This window comes from Vipera berus (genome assembly GCF_964194415.1).
Source record: "Vipera berus genome assembly, chromosome: 2".
NCBI lineage: Eukaryota > Metazoa > Chordata > Lepidosauria > Squamata > Viperidae > Vipera > Vipera berus.
The window spans coordinates 136,136,590-136,155,711 of NC_138203.1; the positions used below are offsets into that span (position 1 = coordinate 136,136,590).

Here is a 19,122-nt window from a genome sequence, read left to right on the forward strand (position 1 = left end):
TCCTCCCCTCCCCTCGCCTTAATACTCTGCTTCCATTCACAAGCACATAGCAGGGAACCAATTGAGTCCCTTCATTGTTGTGGCCTTTTTTCAGGGATGCAATTTGTGACCTCATCCTGTGACCTACAGGCACTTAAGGGCAAGGTAAAGGAGGGGTGAAGCCTCCTGGACTGGTAACCAAATGCAATAGAGCTCTTGTCCCTTTCAAAAATCAGGAAGAAGAGAGGATTTCAGCAAATCTTTACTCCCTTGCAACACCAAAGCACTAAACTGCACCTGCTAAACTCGCCTTTGCAAATCTATTTACGGGCCACTCAGAACTAGCCTAGTCAAGTGACTCAAAGCCCTCAAGCACAAGGACTTATTTCAAAGGTTAACTTTGCCATAAATTTGCTAAGTTGCCTGGTTTGAACGCTGCCTCTCTCGCCCCCCCCCCTCGTTTTCCACAATGTGAAACTCAAAAGTAGCACTAAAAACGTTGGTTGGGGTGACGTCTAAGTCGCCAGAGCTACTGGGTTGACTCTGAGAGAGTCCACATACAGTACCTTAATTAAAACAACTAAAGGTTTATAAAATAGTGACAAGCTTAGTGTCAGACATGGGTCTATAGGCAGGGGAAGAGGAAACGTGTGGCCAGGCTCATTCCCACAACACTAAGCAGTATTTTAGTATTAAATCTGAATGTGTAGTTTTGGTGGTTTGTGGTATGGCAATGGGAGGTCTTCAGATCAAGAACTCACATGCTTTGACAGATTATAGATCTTATACCCAGTACTTTAGATGTATATCTTAGCTCAGATATGGCCATCTTAAGCTATATGGGCAGCCAAGCATAATAGCCAGGACAGAACCCCAGAGAGTCCAAGCTAATTTGGAAAATTCTGGTGTTGGAAGGACATAATGTTTCAATTCCAGATACCAAGAACACGTAAGCAAATGTTGTCTTATAAAAAAGTTTGTCCTTGGGATGTAGCCATTTTCTCAGACCCCAAATTAAGGGATTACAGGGTCGTAAGAAGGGAGTTTGTTGTTGTATATATCTGCATGTTAAAACTGAAATAATATCTACTTGCAAGAAGGGTTTTCTTAAATAACCCAAAAGTGCTAAAGAAAAAAAACATAGGTATTAAACTAAACATAACTCTTGGATGCAGAGCCTATCTAACTGTTTGTTATATAATTAATGTAATACTCCTATCTAATTTTAATTTTAATTTGGACTTAATGTTCCTTTTGCAGGTGCATCGATCAAAAGTTCAAACGCTGTCCACCCCTTCCAACCACCAGTGTCATTATTGTCTTCCACAATGAAGCTTGGTCCACGTTGCTTCGCACTGTCTATAGTGTGCTGTACTCTTCTCCAGCTATATTGTTAAAGGAAATCATTCTTGTAGACGATGCCAGTACAGATGGCAAGTATAATCCCTTTGAAAGTGTGTGCGCGTGTGCGCTTGTGTGTATTGTTCCTGAAAGGCAATGAACTACCCCCTACATAAGAAATGCTTTAAGACTGTTAGATCATAAAATCCTATTTGGTTTAAGAACTGCATTACCCACATTTATATCTGGGGATAGGACAGCTAGCGATCTTTTCTGTGTTGGAGAGATCCAATCTAACTAGTTTAAAGTTAAGGACTATATAAAGCAGGGGACTTCAGACTTGGCCCTTTTATGACTTGTGGACTTCAACTCCCAGAATTCCTCAGCCAGGCACGCTGGCTGAGGAATTCTGGGAATTGAAGTCCACAAGTCATAAAAGGGCCAAGTCTGAAAACCTCTGATATAAAGCCAAAGCAAGGAAAGTCCTAGAAATCTCCCATCTACAATGAGCACCTATGGGCATTTAATTCTTTTCGTGAATCTTGCCTCCGGTGCTAACAAAACATGAAGAGAAACAGATCCATTCTTTTGGAGTAATGAGTCAAAGTTCAGACCTACGTCCAAAAATGTTGCCAGTCCCAAAACAAGTTGTTTATTCTGGAATACCTTGAATTAGTTTTCTCTTAAGGAATGGGCCAAAATTCCTACCCCGCAATGTGAAAAATTGATCACCAGTTAGCTTTCGGTTGCAGTTACTGAGCTAAAGTTAGTGCAGCCAGCAGCAGCCACTGAAATCTTAAGGAGGCAATTATATATATTTATTTTCATGCTGCCATGTCGCATGTTGTTTGGCTTTCTTTATACAATAAATTAAGCAAGCACCACACTTTGGTGTTACCCATTAACTCAGACTCTAGAACACACGTGAAGATAATATCCTACAGCAAAGATATACAAAAATTTAGAAAACCCCCAAACAGGCCAAATACCTTTTCACAGAACTGTATTTAGCCTCTGTCCAAACTACTCCGCCGGGCAAGTTTAGAAACCGCAAGCTGTATTTAGCAATCTAAATTGGTTATACTTCAGATTAAGATAATGACATGGTTCAACATGATGGCTTGTATATTGTACCTCAGCTTGCTTTCCTGGCTCTCTGCTACTCAAGGTTTTCAAAGGGCCAGTAAAGATACTACAATTAAAGGTTTCTTGAGCTTTGTTTTTTTAAAAAAAACACATACCAATGAGTTGCAAGTTTTAATACCAACTTGTTCATACTATCTCACAGGTTGACCCATTATTTCTGCTTTCATCTTAGATTTAAATCTTTCTCTTCTATTCCACTCTGCATCCATTCTTTGCTTTCTCTCTAAATCTCTTTAAATTGTCTCCAACCTTTCCCCTCCATATAGAACAATACCGTTTTCCAAGAGGCAGGTAAGACTATCTTGGACATTCCTCCTGTGTATCTTTTCCTGTGTCCCTAGCTCCACATTTTTACAATGCAATGTTTTATACTATGGCAGCAGTTAGACAAAGAACAACGCAATTAGTCAATATGAAATCTATTAATGGAAAAAACAATGGAGTGTATTTTTTTCCGTCTAGTAAGATTAGTATTTTAACCACTTACAGAGCCAATCAAATGCTTACAGGTACTCCTCAACTTAGGAAGGTAGAAATTTTGGGCTCAGTGTAATACAAAAAAATATGATTTTCAAGGCTTGTTTAGAATCCTTATAGTTATGTATGTACCTCCAGCAATACAGGTAGTCCTCAACCTATGACCTCAATTGAGCCCAAAATTTCTGTTGCTAAGCAAGGCAGTTTTTAAGGGAGTTTTTTTCCCATTTTGCGACCGATCTTGTTGCATTTGTTAAGTTAGTAACACAGCTGATAAATGAATTTGGTTTCCCCACTGACTTTGATTGTCAGAAAATAGCAAAAGGTGATTCCCATGACCCCAGGACACTGCAACCGTCACAAATACATGCCAGTTGCTAAGTGCCTGGATTTTGATCACCTGACCAGGGGAATGCTGCAACAATCGTAAATGTGAAAACAGTCATAACTCACTTTTTTCTGTGCTGTTGCAACTTTGGTCATAAGTCAAGGACTACTTGTATTCGCCTCAAACGGTGAACAGAGGTGACTACAGAAAGTAGTGGGCACAATCTTGTTCAGGTTCTTTGGTTTCAGAGGTATTGCATCAGGGATCCAAGCATAGGTCCAGATGTGGAGGCTAGCCAGCATGTTTTTGAAGAATCCATGCTTGCTTCCAAGAGGCTGTGCATCTTTTCCAGTATTGTATGCTGGGTCTTGCTTTTACCAAGTCAGATTGTTGAGCCTTGTAGCCAAAGGTATCTTCCATGGCAGAGTGTCAGAGAAATGCAGGAGGAGGCATCTTCCTCCTGTTTATCCTTAACAATGTTTTTGTACCTCATAGGTTTTAGAAATTGCAGAAGATTAAATTGAAAGGAAGTGATTTCATCTAAAAAATACTGGGGCTTCATGGCTAAGTGGTGCTCTCCTGCTCCTGACTTGATATTGTTCCCCCACCTCGTCCATTTTCTTACATATTTCTCTAACCCTTTCCTTTGTCCCAGTCATGCTCCTGCTCCCACTCCCACTTGGTCAAAAGAGATCTTAAACCGTCATTAAATTAACAATGGGAGTTTTAAGAGCTGCTTGCTTCCACATCTGGACGTGATGCGGTTGAGAAGACTGCTCGTGAGCAAACTGGTTATAAAGTTTCTTGCTTCTTTTATCAGATTAAGCAGATCTCGTTTCCAAAAATAACAAGCAGTTTGTTCAAAGCAGTGTGGTCTTTGAAGCCATGTATTTCCAAAAGTTTAATGTCCTCTTTGACTGCTTTGCTGTAGCTGCAACATTTAACTATGCAGCTATTTTAGAAATTTTGGCACCTGATACTGTGCCAACATACAACGCTGATACTGTATTATTTCTATGTCTTTCACTAAACCTGCCCTGCAGGAAAGGTGAGAAAGCTACTGCTTTATGTGAAAAGCATGCAGACATTTGGCTGGCAGCCTGCCCTTTAAAAGAGTTACTTTAAAATTGAAGAGTAAAATGCAAATAAATAAATTGATTCTGAAGACAGATTAATTGCTAGAGTTGTCCTAAGGTACTTTGTTGCCAGAGGTAGAACAGCAAATGTTCTCTTCGTATAGTTGTGTAACAATCAAGTTACTTGATACCCGAGCCAGAAAAGATCACAGATTATTCTCTTTGGGAGGCAAAAAAAAAACCCCAACCAGAAAGAGAAATTGAATATCTAGCAATTTTTCACGATACGTCTTGAAGTAACTTTTCAATTTATCTAACAATAAGACCATTGCCACACAATTCTAAGGATTCTCTTCGGGCTTCCTATAGTGGATGAGATGTTTCAGCAGTCTCTCTTCACATACCCCAAACTGAGACTTATGCAGAACATGGAATAATAGGGTTAGAAGGGACCTGTGAGTTCTTCAACCTCTATTTGAGCAGGAGACTCTGTACCATTCTGGACAAATGGTTGTCCAGTCTGTACTTGAAACCCTCCAGTGACGAAGCACCCACAACTTCTGGAGGCAAGCCATTCCTGTGATTAATTGGTCTCACTGTCAGGAAATTACTTTTTAGTTCTAGGTTGATTATCTCTTTGATGTTCTTCCATCTGTTACTTCTTACCCTGCCCTCAGGTGCTTTGGAGAATAGGCCAACTCCTTCTCTGTGGCAGCCCCTCAAGTACCGGAAGACTGCTATCATATCATTACTAGTCTTTCTCTTCCTTAGACTAGACATACCCAATTACTGCACTCATTCATCGTATGTTTTAGCCTCCAGTCTCCTAATCGTCTTCGGTGCTCTTCTCTGCCTTCTTTCTACAGCAGGGGTGTCAAACTCAATTTCATTGAGGGCCGCATCAGCATTGCAGTTGCCCTCAGGGGGCCGGGTGGGTATGGCCAGGGTGGGCGTGGCCTACTGGGTGGGCGTGGCTAGAGTGCGTATGGCCTACTGGGTGGGCGTGGCCAGCTCTACATCGTTCGCATCAAGGCTGCCTATGGGGGCCCGGGCAGGAGTGGGACAGATCTGAGGGTCTCTGGCAGAAGGAGGGTCTCTGGGCCAGGGCCAAGGCAGTGGGGGCTGTTCCCTCACTGTTTCCAGGATGGCTTCGCGGGCCACATGAAACCACTTCGTGGGCCGCATCCGGCCCCCGGGCCTTGTGTTTGACATGTCTGTTCTACAGTCTCAACTTCTTTTTTGTATCATGGTGACCAGAACTGGATGCAGTGTTACAAGTATGGTCTCGCCAATGCAGTGTAACGTAGTACTATCATTTCACATGATCTTGAAACTATCCCTCTGTTAATGCAGCCTAACACTGCACTGATATTTTTGCCAGCTTGTTTTGGTAGATTAGTTCTCTAGCTGAGTCTTGGGTTTGTGCACGTATACAGAGATTACGGTTCCCCATCGCCCTTCTCAAAATCAGGATTTTGGGAGGACGAGTAGCATTTGCTTTGAGCAGTAGAGTCAAGGATGCATAAAGTATGACTTCCAGACATTTTGGAATGCCTGACACAGCATTCTGAGCAGGAAAGTACCTATTTGATTCAAAATCCCTACAGTTGTTGATACTTGTAGAAAAAGGCCTTATGTTTGTCTTTGAATTTTGTAGTGTTGTAATATATAGATGCCTAAATGGATTCTAAATTACCCTACAAGCATTAACTCACCCCATATGAATAATCAGTTGCCTATAATTTGCTTCCTTAGCTGGAAATTTTCCTAACAAAAGGCTGTGCCTGCTCTGAATTGCTTTGAACAAAGATCAAGGACCATTAACCCTTTCCTATTCCCATCTTGGGCTAACACCAGAACAGAAGGCAGCGTCAGTTGTTAGGAAAACAGCGCTTATTAGTTAAGTAAAAGAGAGTGGTTTGTTATCTGTTTTGTTGTCTATTATTTAGGAAGAATTATATACAGGAAGAATTCCAAGACCAGTTTTGACCTTTGCTCAGGAAAAGTTTAAAATCAATAAGACTTTAACTAGTTAGAGTTTGAATTAATATAAAGAACAAGTAAACTGCCAACACTAAGAATTCTTTTTAATATATATTTTAATACAAATAACTTATAGGTATTGGGCTATTTTGCTTAGGTTTTTGCTTGCTGTTGGGCTATGAAAACACATATGCACTCATACAGTTTTAGGTTTTAGGCTTCCTCACTTAAATATTATATTCTCCTGATAATAGATTTTTTATCCTGCCTTTCCTGGAAAGAATGAATGCTCTCAGCCACTGCCTTTATGCTCACAACAGTCCAGGTAAATTACACATGCAAGGCCTGTATTGCTGTCCCTTCCTCTCATTTGTTATCTTAAAACCAGATTTATATTGAGTGATCTTCAAATGGAGGGCTTGTCAAGAACAGGACGTCACCATACTATTCATGAAGAATGAAACAAAAGTATTAGCCCTTTATCCTGCGCATAATCTGTCAATTTTAAAGAGAATGAACTTCGTAAAAACCTCCAGTCTTAATGTGGAGGAAACAATATTTGTTTGCCCTAGTTAATCTAGCAACAATTTTTATTGTTGCTGCTGTGGTAATCTATTATTTCTAGTATATCCAAAGACTTCAGAGTTGGTGGGAGAGAGTGTTTATTCATATACATGTGATTGCAAGAAGACAACTCCTCAACTTACTTTGACTGAATGTTGCTTCTATTTTATAGTTGTCGTTTTCCAATTCTATGTCTGTCATTTCCTGCCCTCTCCTTCTATACCGCTATTATACCCTTCAGATTCACAGCAGAGTTTTTCAGGTTGGCTGCAATTTACAAAGCTAACAATCTCTCCCCACAGAGACTTGAACTGCTTCCTGCCCACAGGTTGCACCTGGCCAGCAAAAGTCTGGTCAGAGTAATTCTAAATAAGGACTTAGCTTTGATGCTAAGAGATGCTGTAACCTGGGGGTGAGTGGGTGGGGGTGGGGAATGAGAGAAACGGAGAAAGACCCCCCTTTTTTGCTATCTGATCATAAATAGGGTTGTACAATTAATGCAAGCAATTGGATACGGGCAGGCAAGACATTCAGCATCTTTTTTCCCCCCACATCTGATCCCTCCAAATATGTCAGACTCCATAACTGGATGCACTCTGGGGGCACCTAGTGAAGGAAAGGAGCCTGTAATTCTTAGATATGAGCATAAGAAAGGACGTAATTGAGAAGTATTATCTTCTGTTTGAAGAATGGGTGGAATTGCCTTGTACACACTCCTGAAATTAGTGCTAAGCAACAGAGCTAAAGTACTTAGATAAACCTTTAGGCATCTGTGCAAAATCACCTATTTTCCCACCCCACCCCACCCCTCTCTGATGAATACCTGCTTTCTTACTCAGTGCATTCTGCTTTTTTGATCAGTATACTTTCCCATGTCAACACTGCATGAAATGCTTAGACCCAGAACAGTCAGGGAGATAAATAATCACCCAGAATTGTTATTAGACTTGGAAGCCTCTAGTGCAATATGTTGTTCGAGGTTTAATTTTAATTCACTTTGAGTCCTTAAAAAAAATGCATAGTGGCCTTGCTGCTCTTGTTGTCCATAGTGAAGAAGGTTGTGTAACAGCGCTAGCATGTTCTGAACCGCTAGCTGAAGACCAGTGATACGAAAACATTTTCCAAATAATGGATAAGAAATTTGGGGAATGGGCAGCTATCAATTTAATGCTTTAATCATATGTTGCTGGTGGGTTATTTTGTTTTTGTTTTTTTGTTTTTGTTCCTTTGGTTATGGTGTGCTCCCCATTCTTGGATAGCAAGAATCATAGCAGATCTGGAGTGCAGCAAACTCTTCCACGGCATAATCTTGTGTCTGTTTGTTTGAAAGTATGGCAACCTGCTTTGAGGTATTTTGGCACCGCCCATCTCCCTCACAAACGGACTCTGGGTGGTGTACAATAAAATAGTAAAACATAAAAACAAATGTTAAAATTTAAAAAAGAGGCAAAGGGTGATTTAAAACAATGTTAAACATTAATTAAAAGGAAAAGGGAGGGCTTTCAGGGCACCCACCAACCCCGTGGCCACATGCTCCTATGTGAACCGCAAGCAAGGCCGCACCACCATGTCTTCATATCTTTCTGAAAGGCCAGGCGTGTGGGGCCATGCCTCACCTCAGGGGGAGAGTGTTCCACACAAAGTGGGGACAAAGGCAGAGAAGACTCACTTCCTGGACCCTGCCAGTTAAAATTCTTTAACTGACAGAGTCTGCAGAATACTTTCCTGACCAAGAGGCATGGGTCAGTGTAATGATACAGTTCCATAGGTAACCTGGCCTCATGTTTGATGAATTCTTTTTCAGACTACTTGAAAGACGAGTTGGACAACTATGTGAAGCAATTGCAGATAGTCAGAGTTGTCCGGCAGTTGGAGAGGAAGGGCTTAATAACTGCCCGATTGCTTGGTGCCAGTGTTGCCATGGGTGATGTCCTCACTTTCTTGGATGCTCATTGTAAGTAATAATTCTCTTTGTTGATAAAGTCTGCCTTTTTTTTCTTGACACACAGTGCCAGTTCATAGACGTGTATGCGTTAATTCAGTGTCTCTCAACACATCTTAGAGTTGCCCAGGTTGAGAAACACTCCATTAATTGATTGGTCTACATCTTGGGTTGGTTCACAGAACCATATTCACCCCTTGATCACTCTCCATCCACCAAGGAGCAGCCCATGCGTGGAATGGGTAATGGCAGACTTAATGTTACCGATTCTTGATTGTTGTGTCAAACATAATGACTTCAGTGAAGTTAAACAAGTGGATGGCTCTTAAATGACCTAATTAACGGACTATACTAAAAAAGCAATTTTTTTGTTCAAGATAAAAGGTAAAGGTAAAGGTTGCCCCCGCACATGCGTGCTAGTCGTTTCTGACTCTAGGGGCCGGTGCTCATCTTCGTTTCAAAGCCGAAGAGCCAGCGCTTGTCCGAGGACGTCTCCGTGGTCATGTGGCCGGCATGACTAGACACCAAAGGCGCACGGAACGCTCACTCTTGTTACGCGGCACTCGGGATTCGACCTGCCAAACTGCCGACCTTCTGATCGACAAGCTCAGCGTCCTAACCCACTGAACCACTGCGTCCCTTGTTCAACATGTAAAGTAATAAAAACTGCTTCTAACATGCTCAGATGCGGGTTGGATGCATCATCATTCAATATTTAATTGTAAAGGAAATGAAGCAGAGTTGCTAGGAACAGATGCATTCAATGCATTATTTACTTATTTAATGTTCATACAGGTGTCTCTGTCTTGGAGATATGTTCTGTTTCTCTAGTATATAGTATGTGGCATAAAAAAAAGAAACGCTTAGATAAATTAGATTCTCAGAATGTTCAGTATATTTACTTCAGCTATTTGTCTCTCCATTTTTACACCTCACACGATCTCTTCCGTCCATAGTTCTATTTTTGTCCAAATTACTGAATGGCTCAATTTCTTTGAAAGATAGACTCAAGGGTCAGAAGGATGTTGACAGACTTTAGCATTGAGCCCTATCCAATAAGATGCAGTCCAGTGCTGAAAACGTACGGTCCCGTACTTAGGCAGAAAAAACCAGATGCACAGCTACAGGACAGGCAGTGCCTGGCTGAACAGCAGTGCCTGTGAGAGGGATCTTGATGTCCTGGTGGACTACTGCTTACAGTAAGTATGAGTCATCAGTGTACTGCAGCTGCCCCCCCAAAAAAACCCAACCCAACCAACACAGTACTTTGCTGCATCAATAGTGGGATGGCATCAAGATCACAAGAACTGATAATACCCACTAGTGAGACCACATTTGAAATACTACACCCAGTTCTGGTTACCACAATTCAAAAAAGGATGCTGGGGGCCTAGAAAGAGTGCAGAGAAGAGCAACAAAGATGATAAGGGATCTAGAGGCTAAAATCATACAATTAACAGCTAAGGGAACTAAGTATGCTTAGCCCCTAATGAGAAGAAGGCTTAGGGGAGACCTGATAGCAGCCTTCCAATAGAAGGGCTGTCATAGGGAAGAGGGCGTCAATTTATTCTCCAAGGCACCTGAGGGCAGGACAAGATGCAATGGATGGAAGCTCATCAGAGGGAGACCCAACCTGGAAATGAGGAGGAATTTTCTGGCAGTGAGAACAGTGAAATCAATGGAACAGCTTGCTTCCTGGAGTCATTGGTGTTCCGTCGCTGAAGGTTGGACAACCATTTGTCCAGGATAGTATAAGGACTCTTGCCCTAGAACAGACATGTCAAACACAAGGCCCGGGGGCCAGATCCGGCCCGTGAAGTGGTTTCATGTGGCCCCCAAAGCCATCCTGGAAACAGTGCGGGAACGGTCCCCGCTGCCTTGGCCCTGGCCCAGAGACCCTCCTCCTGCCAGAGACCCCCAGATCTGTCCCACTCCTGCCCAGGCCCCCATAGGCACCCTTGATGCCAATGATGTAGAGCTGGCCATGCCCACCCAGTAGGCCATACGCACTCCAGCTGTGCCCACCCAGTAGGCCACGCCCACCCTGGCCATACCCACCCGGCCCCCTGAGGGCAACCACAATGCTGATGTGGCCCTCAATGAAATTGAGTTTGACACCCCCGCCCTAGAAGATTTCCAAGGTCCCTCCCAGCTCTATGATTCTATAATTCTATGCATTGAAATTGACATCTGGACACATTAATGCAAGTTTTCTTGGCAGCAATATGAAAGTGTTTTGCCATTGTCTTTTTCTGGAAAGGCATTATTTATTTGTCAGGGGTAGGCAACCTTGGCTCTTTTATGACTCGTGGACTTCAGCTCCCAGAATTCCTGAGCCAGCCATGCTGAGGGGAAAGGGAGAGGTTTCCAAGCTGAGCCATGCTGGCTCAGGAATTCTGGGAGTTGAAGTCCACAAGTCATAAAAGAGCCAAGGTTGCCTACCCCTGGTCTAACCTATGGCCCAGGTAATTCCCAAACTGTTTATAATCCAAATACGAGTCAGATCTGGTCCTGGATGGATTCTGAGCGCAGAAAAGATCAGGTGTCTCTTGTCCTGCAAATGCTAAGGCTATAAATAGTGAGGTTTTTAAAAGAAAATTGGGGGGGGGGGTCCGTATGACTCTTCATGGTTGAAGTGAACATTATGAGACAAATATTTGCAGAGTAGCAGTTCCTGAGCATCAGGTATCGCTGAAAAACCAGAAAGTGAGTGCAGTATCCATCAGGCGCAAGTAACCAGGAACAGAAGTTTAGTTCAAAGCGCTTCAGGTTTATTACACACTATCTGTGCACAAGAATCTGATCTACTAATGGTCAAGCTAAATTAGAGCTAGATAAAAGTAAATGTAATTCAAGGAGGGCTGGACTTAGGTCTCTTGTGGGGGCTCAGCAACTTCAAACCAATGACGCATTTGACCCCGCCCTCGGGTTCCCCCTGGTCATCTCCCACCTACAGCAACAACATTTGGAAATGGGCATTTTTAAAATGTATGTATTTTTTGTGGCATTGACATCAAGTGGTGTAGCAGTTCCTGTTTCTCTTTCCTCAGGTGAATGTTTCCATGGATGGTTAGAGCCTCTCCTATCACGCATTGCTGAAGAGCCCACAGCTGTCGTGAGCCCTGATATCACCACCATTGATCTGAACACCTTTGAATTTTCCAAGCCCATCCAATACGGGAAGCAGCATAGTCGAGGAAACTTTGATTGGAGTCTGACTTTCGGCTGGGAGGCTATCCCTCAACACGAGAAGCAGAGGAGGAAAGATGAGACTTACCCAATTAAGTAGGTTCAAGATGAAAGTTTGATACCGTTGTCTCCGGGGGGAAGTAATGGGTGGGAAGAGATTGTTTTAAAAAAGCACATTTTTCCAAAGCAAGACTTTCAGCTTTGGAAATTCTGAAACCAGTTACATACAAATTCTCTCTCTAAACCCCGCTGTAGAATTTCAATTCACGAAACAGGTTTATTTATTTATTTATTTATTTATTGATTGATGGGATTTATATCCCGCCCTATCTCCCGAAGGACTCAGGGCGGCTAACAACAAAACATATAATAAGTACAGAAATCAAGATAAAAATGAAATTGAGAACATCAGTGCAGTAAATTAAAATTAGAGAATTTAAAAAATGAATTAAAAATACTAAATATAAATTAATTAAAATGCCTGTCAGTCTAGGTCAGCCTGGTGGAACAGGTGTGTTTTGAGGCCGCGGCGAAAGGATTGGAGGTTTTGGGCCATCCGAAGCTCAGGGGGGAGCTGATTCCATAGGGCTGGCGCTCCCACAGAGAAGGCCCTCCCCCTGGGGGTCGCCAGCCGACATTGCCTAGCTGACGGTACCCTGAGGAGGCCTTCTCTGTGTGAGCGTACTGGACGACGACCCACCTCTCGGGGTCTCAGGACCCGTCATTAAGGAAACAGCGGCGTAGGTCTGATGGCCATCTCTAAGAGAGGGGGGAAGCTCTCAGGGCAAGTAGCTCACTTCTGGTGTAAGCCATCAGAGGTGGAAATAGGAGTAAAGGACGAGCTGGTTGGAACAACTGCATATCAAGACCACAGAGCTGAAGTAGTGGCTCCTGAGAACATGGTCACCCTCTCACAGTGATCAGGATCTCAGGGGGCCACCATCCAGCCCTGGGTAGGTCGCAGGAGGAGAGAGAGTCCGGTGAATGCTAGCATAGTCTGTTGGTGGATAACTTCGTAGTTCCGGTGATGATCGGTGGTAGTTCATCTATCTCCATGCCTAAGATGTCATCGCGACCGAGGGGCTGTAGTCAGTCTCCGGTGAGAAAATGAAGGAGGGATTATCTGGATTTAAAGTATGATCCCGAGAGGATAACTGCTATCTCGGGGGCCTTTCGGCACATCCCACCTCCAAATAAAGCTTCAGGTGGTCCCTGGTGAATTCCGCCCTCCAGACCAGATACAGGAGGGTTTTAAATGGCGCTCTAGCCTACAGACGGTGGCCATCATCCCACAGATCTCCGTTGGGGGGGAAGCTCGATGATCTTATAGATGGGCAGATGGGGGGCAGCGTGGTATTTCTATTTTTGTCAGAAATTGGGAGCCTGGAATTTTGCCTGAACAAAGGTAGCTGGATGGCTTCAAGATTGTCTTGGATCTCTTAGTGCAGTCTTCTCTAAGCTGGATCCCATCCTGATGCGTGGGCTTCAGTTCCTAAAATATAAAATATTCTAAATGGTTACCTAATAGGAATGAGATGGAGATGCTGGGTTAGCCAAGGAAGTGCGTCTAGATGACTTATCATTTCACGTTAAGTGGCATCTGTATGGGACTAACAGGAAGAAAATACCTGAAGGTTTTCACTGAGATGTTCTGATCATCTTCGAATCAAAGTGGAAGGGATTGTTTTTTATCCATTGTGCCCAAGCTGGTTACCTTAGACCAGACATGTCAAACACAAGGCCCGGGGGCCAGATCCGGCCCGCGAAGTGGTTTCATGCGGCCCGTGAAGCCATCCTGGAAACAGTGAGGGAATGGCCCCCACTGCCTTGGCCCTGGCCCAGAGACCCTCCTTCTGCCAGAGACCCTCAGATCTGTCCCACTCCTGCCCAGGCCCCCATAGGCACCCTTGATGCAAACGATGTAGAGCTGGCCATGCCCACCCAGTAGGCCATACACACTCTAGCCACGCCCACCCAGTAGGCCACGCCCACCCAGGCCATATCCACCAGGCCCCCTGAGGGCAACTGCAATGCTGATGCAGCCCTCAATGAAATTGAGTTTGACACCCCTGCCTTAGACTCTTGTCTTTCCCAAAGTTAAGAGTGGTGATGTGAGGAAACCATTATATGCTCGAAGCCTGTAAGTTTAGCCTCTGTTATCAGGTAACTGGATCATGCTGATGTTAATATTTCACAAAACTTGGATATAGTATCGTAAATTACAGTGACAGCTTGGTACTTGCAGGTATTATTTTTACTGCTCCCAATTAAAAACCAGAAAGAGCCTCGCCCGGCATGCCATGAGCCAAGCCTAATTAGACAGAATAATCATTTCTCTTCTCCGGTTGAAAGGAAACAAGAACAATGCCACAGGCAAGAATGAACCTCTCAAACTACAGATAAGGAATATCAAAGAAAGAAACTTTTTCTAACTTTTACCTCCTTTTGCCTTGCACTTCTGGGGATTAGTTAAAGCCCCCCGATGTGGCAGAAAAAGCAGAAATAATTCATGAAACCACAAATTAAACCACCTCTTCACGTTTCATACTTCACAGTAAGCCACAGTTGCAATAAATAAACCAGTAACAAATAGTAATTTACTGCCCTAAAAGAAACAGTGGCTTATTCCTTGTTCCCATTTGCACATCATCGCACTAAACTGCAAAGAAAATCTGTAGTTTGTGCAATGTGTAAAGCCAGCTAGGAAGCTTTAATGAACAATCCAGAGATGTATCAGGCAGCATTTTCCCATACTAGAGCTCCTGAAGTCCAACTTTCCCAAGCTCCTTTTTTTACTGATCTGTGATCTGTCCTGGCTGAACTCTGCCTATAGAAACCCTTTTTTAATGCTTTAAGCTGGCTGTCAAGGTGGGGCGGGGGGGAAGGGAAGGGGATGCAGCCTCCTCCTTGGACTCTTAGCAAAGGGTGGTCGTGATGAGCTTCATTCCTACAAATGAAAGAAGTTATTAAATCTCTTCAGGCTCCAGTCCGGTCTCGTTGCTTTGTGAAACTTCTCAGTAAGAAGTCAGTCGTTTCCTTTAATCTTTCAGCTCTTTGTCTTAAATTCGGTCATTTCACTACCTCGCAAAGACCAGCCTGCATTTTTAAACTCTGTCCATACATTTAGTTTTTTTAACAAAACACAACAAAGGGGTCGGCCGCTTGCATTGTAACAAAAGATTTGGGTTGAGCAGTGTTCTGTACCAGCCTGCTACCGGCCTTGCAGAAAAGGCAACCCCTTTACAGACGGCAAGAGGCTGGAATACGTCTGCCAAATTTATTACAAAAACAAACAAGACACGAACCAAGATACCGGAGCTTTGAAACACTATCTGAGCGGTTGCTTTCAGCAAACCAGCCCTCCCCACACAAGTCCTTTATAAAGAGTTCAGGGCGTGGCTTCTCTCTCCCTCCTTCCGAGAAGCCCCATTGCCTTCCTCTGTTTACTCCTACTTGACTGCCTCCTGCGTCGGGCGTCCTTGAACAGGGCCAGCTGTGGGTCATCTTTATCCACGCTGTCAGGCTCACACAGCTGGGTCTCCACCAGGTGGGAGGGGCCTGGCTGGGGGCTCTGCGGAGCCTCAAAGCCATCATCAGCAAGTTCTTCAACACCCCCCTCCTCCCCCTCATCTGAGTCATCCGACCCAACTGCCGAACCCACAGGCTGACCCTGAATCACAACAAGCAGGAACAGGACAGGCGCATTCAGCTGGGACCTATTTAAGCAACAGCGCAATAGTTTAGCATTGTCACTACAAGCACTGGCAAGTCCGGTTCCCCAGGCCTCCCTCCCCACCCCACCCCCAGCCAGGTTTCTTCTGTTGAAGCCCAGAGAAGGAAACCAGAACCAGCCATGTCTACTTGTAAAGTAACTTGAATCCCTCAATATATTCCAAATATTCCTTGATGCATCCAGAGCTCCTCCAAGTTCATATATGATGAAGAATTCAGATTAGTTTGAAAAGGAAATAGGCGCTACTGGTGCCTTCATGGCCATCTCAGAGGGGAAGGACTGAACTGTACTTTGACACGGAAGGACTATACTGTGTATACATGATAACTTTTCAAAAAGCTGGAGGGCATATTATAAATCAAAGGCATAGACAGCTCAGGGCAGACTAGAAAAAGTCAATGGTTACAGCTAGCCCTCGACTTACAACAGTTCGTTTAGTGACCGAAGTTACAACGGCACTGGAAAAAAGTGACTCATGTTCATTTTTCACACTTATGACCGTTGCAGCATCTCCCTGGTCACGTGATTTACATTTGAATGCGTAACAACTGACTCACCTTTATGACTGTCACAGTGACCCAGAGTCCTGTGGTCTCTTTTTGTGACCTTCCGATAGGCAAAGTCAGTGGGGAAGCCAGATTTCACTGAACCGCCGCCCGACTAATTTAAGAACTGCAGTGATTCACTTAATGAATGCGGGGAGAAAAGTCGTGAAATGGGGCAAAGCTCTCTTAACAACTTTCTCCCTTAGCAACATAAATTTGGGGCTCAGTTGTGGTCGTAAGTTGAGAACTACCTGTATTAGTCTCCTTAGTACATTGAGCTGATCGAATTCACTCTAGCCTTATTTCCAGTAATTTTGAAGAAAAAAAAAAGTTCCATGCCTGTTTTTGGTACGATTCCATGAACCTACCAGTTCTGTTTGTTGAGTAATGGATTCTCTTCTGCTCTCCGGTGCCTGGAGAATATATCCATATTTGAGCAGCAGGACTTTGCTTTTGAGTTTGGTTTACTTTAAATATTTTATGTCAAAACACTTATCTCTGCAAGCGTACTGAGCATAGTTTGTTATCTTTCATTTTTTCATCTGTAGGCTGTAGTTAAACAGCACTTATTCTGTTTGACTTTCACGTGCTTGTAAAAATCGCTTTATGGAACTGATACTGGGGTCAAATCCTTTAAATTGTAGTTTAAAATCTTGATGTATTCCAAAAATCTTTCCATGTAATGCATGCATATGTATGTATGTATGTATGTATTTCTTGAGTGTTTACACACATACATACATACATACATACATACATACATACATACATAGTTTTTAAGGCTTGTTTAGAAACCTTATAGTTATGTATGTACCCCCAGCAATACAGGTAGTCCTCAACATATGACCTCAATTGAGCCCAAACTTTTTGTTGCTAAGTGAGACAATTGTAAAGTGTCAATTGCCCCATTGACAACCATTGTTGCCACAGCTGTTAAGTAAACCACTGCAGTTGTTAAAATTAGTAACACAGTTGATAAATGAATCTGGCTTCCCCATTGACTTTGCTTGTCAGAAGGTCACAAAAGGGGACTGTGTGATCCCACAACACTGCAACCGTCATAAATATGAGTCAGTTGCCAAGCATCTGAATTTGGATCACGTCACCATGGGGACGCTGCAAGGGTCATAAGTCTGAGAAAAGATCACAAGTCCTTTTTTTCAGTGCAATTGTAACTTTGAATGGTCACTCAATGGAACTGTCGTAGGTCGAGTACTACCTATACAGGTAGTACTCGACTTAACAACCATTGATTTACTGACCGTTCAAAGTTACAACAGCACGGAAAAAAGGGACTTATGACTGCTTTTCACATTTACAGCTATTGTAGTATCCCCATGGTCACACGATCAAAATTTGGGCAATTGGCATGTTGCAGTTTCCCAGGGCCATGTCACCACCTTCTGACGAGCAAAGTCAAGGGGAAGCCAGATTCACTTAACAACCACATTTAACAATGAATGGCAAGAAAGGACGTAAAATGGCGCAAAGCTCACTTAACTGTCTTGCTTAGCAACAAAATTTGGGGCTCAATTGTGATCATAAGTCGAGGACTACCTGTAATTCCTGTTGGGACTGCATAGATCAGGGGTCCCCAATCCCCGGTCCATGGACCAGTACCGGGCCACAGCATGCCAGCAACCGGTCCATGTTCTACACCAGCTGCAGTTTCCAAATACTGTTCAAGGGCAACTCCAGGTAGAGCACATTATAATAGTCCACTCTGGAAGTGACTAGGGCAGTGATGGCAAACCTTTTAGAGACCGAGTGCCCAAACCGCAACCCAAGACCCACTTATTTATTGCAAAGTGCCCGGGGTGCATCAGCATTGTGGTGCCGTCGGGGCGGGGGGGGCAGGGAGGCACCTCTGAGTGCCGCCTCTGGCACACAAAAACCAGGGGCACAAAAATGGGCCACCGTGCTACAAGGCACAAATACGGCCACGGCGGCACTGCGGGGTACAGATATAAGGCACTACACCACGCAAGAATGAGGCAGGACTAGTGAGTATCATGCAGGCATTAGCCCTGCCCCATTTGCAGCACCTGCATGCTCACGGCCCCATCCACACACGCACACATGTAAAATGCTTCCCCCTCCCTTTTCTTCCAGTCCGCCAATCGACAATGGTTGATGACCTCTGCTCTACTTGAGCTAGCTAGTCGGCCACTTTGCCTCCTTTGTGCTGGGCAGGGCTCCTGCTCCGGGCGGTGGTGGCGGCCTGATAGACCTGCTGCTGCCGGCAGCGCGTGTGCCAACAGAGAGGGCTCTGTGTGCCGCCTCTGGCACGCGTGCCATAGGTTCGCCACCGCTGGACTAGGGTGTGAGTGACTGTGAGCCAATATAACAGAAAGATGGGTATTTTCCTTGGAGTATACTATTTACACTATTTACTATTACGATAGTCTGGTACATATAATAAGATGGATGATACGGAATAGTCATTTTTTCTCTGTGCTTCATCTTTTGTGTTTCACACTGATCCCACTGATCTCTAATCTGCCACTGGGATTGGCACAAATGTATTTTGTTCCTAAGCATTTTTTAGTGCACCTGATACTTAAATACTCCTGGCCACAATCTAGCATTGAACTGTGTGCACATGATTCCAAGTACCGGTAGGCTTAAGGATGACTAAATTTGAATGAGACTGTGGGCTCTTTGAATTTTCCTCCCTGCCCACATCATCTTTAGACTATTGAGAAGGAAGGAAGGGATTTTATTTTTAAACAGAAATAATGCCTAAGTGGGATGCTCCTTTTTTTAAGGTGTTAATCTCATCCTTCAGTAGGAAAATTGAAATTCCTCTTCATTGGAGG

At 43.7% G+C, this 19,122-nt stretch overlaps 1 protein-coding gene across 1 annotated transcript in view; it reads left to right on the plus strand.

Annotated features, from left to right (window-relative positions):
• The window catches only part of GALNT6 (polypeptide N-acetylgalactosaminyltransferase 6), a 76,247-nt gene that overhangs the window by 38,536 nt on the left and 18,589 nt on the right, over positions 1-19,122 (plus strand). Inside the window, exons 3-5 of the mRNA XM_081321236.1 lie at positions 1,240-1,412; positions 8,699-8,848; positions 11,887-12,121. Of these exons, the coding sequence (XP_081177362.1) occupies positions 1,240-1,412; positions 8,699-8,848; positions 11,887-12,121 (558 nt within the window). The remainder of the gene's footprint in view (positions 1-1,239; positions 1,413-8,698; positions 8,849-11,886; positions 12,122-19,122) is intronic.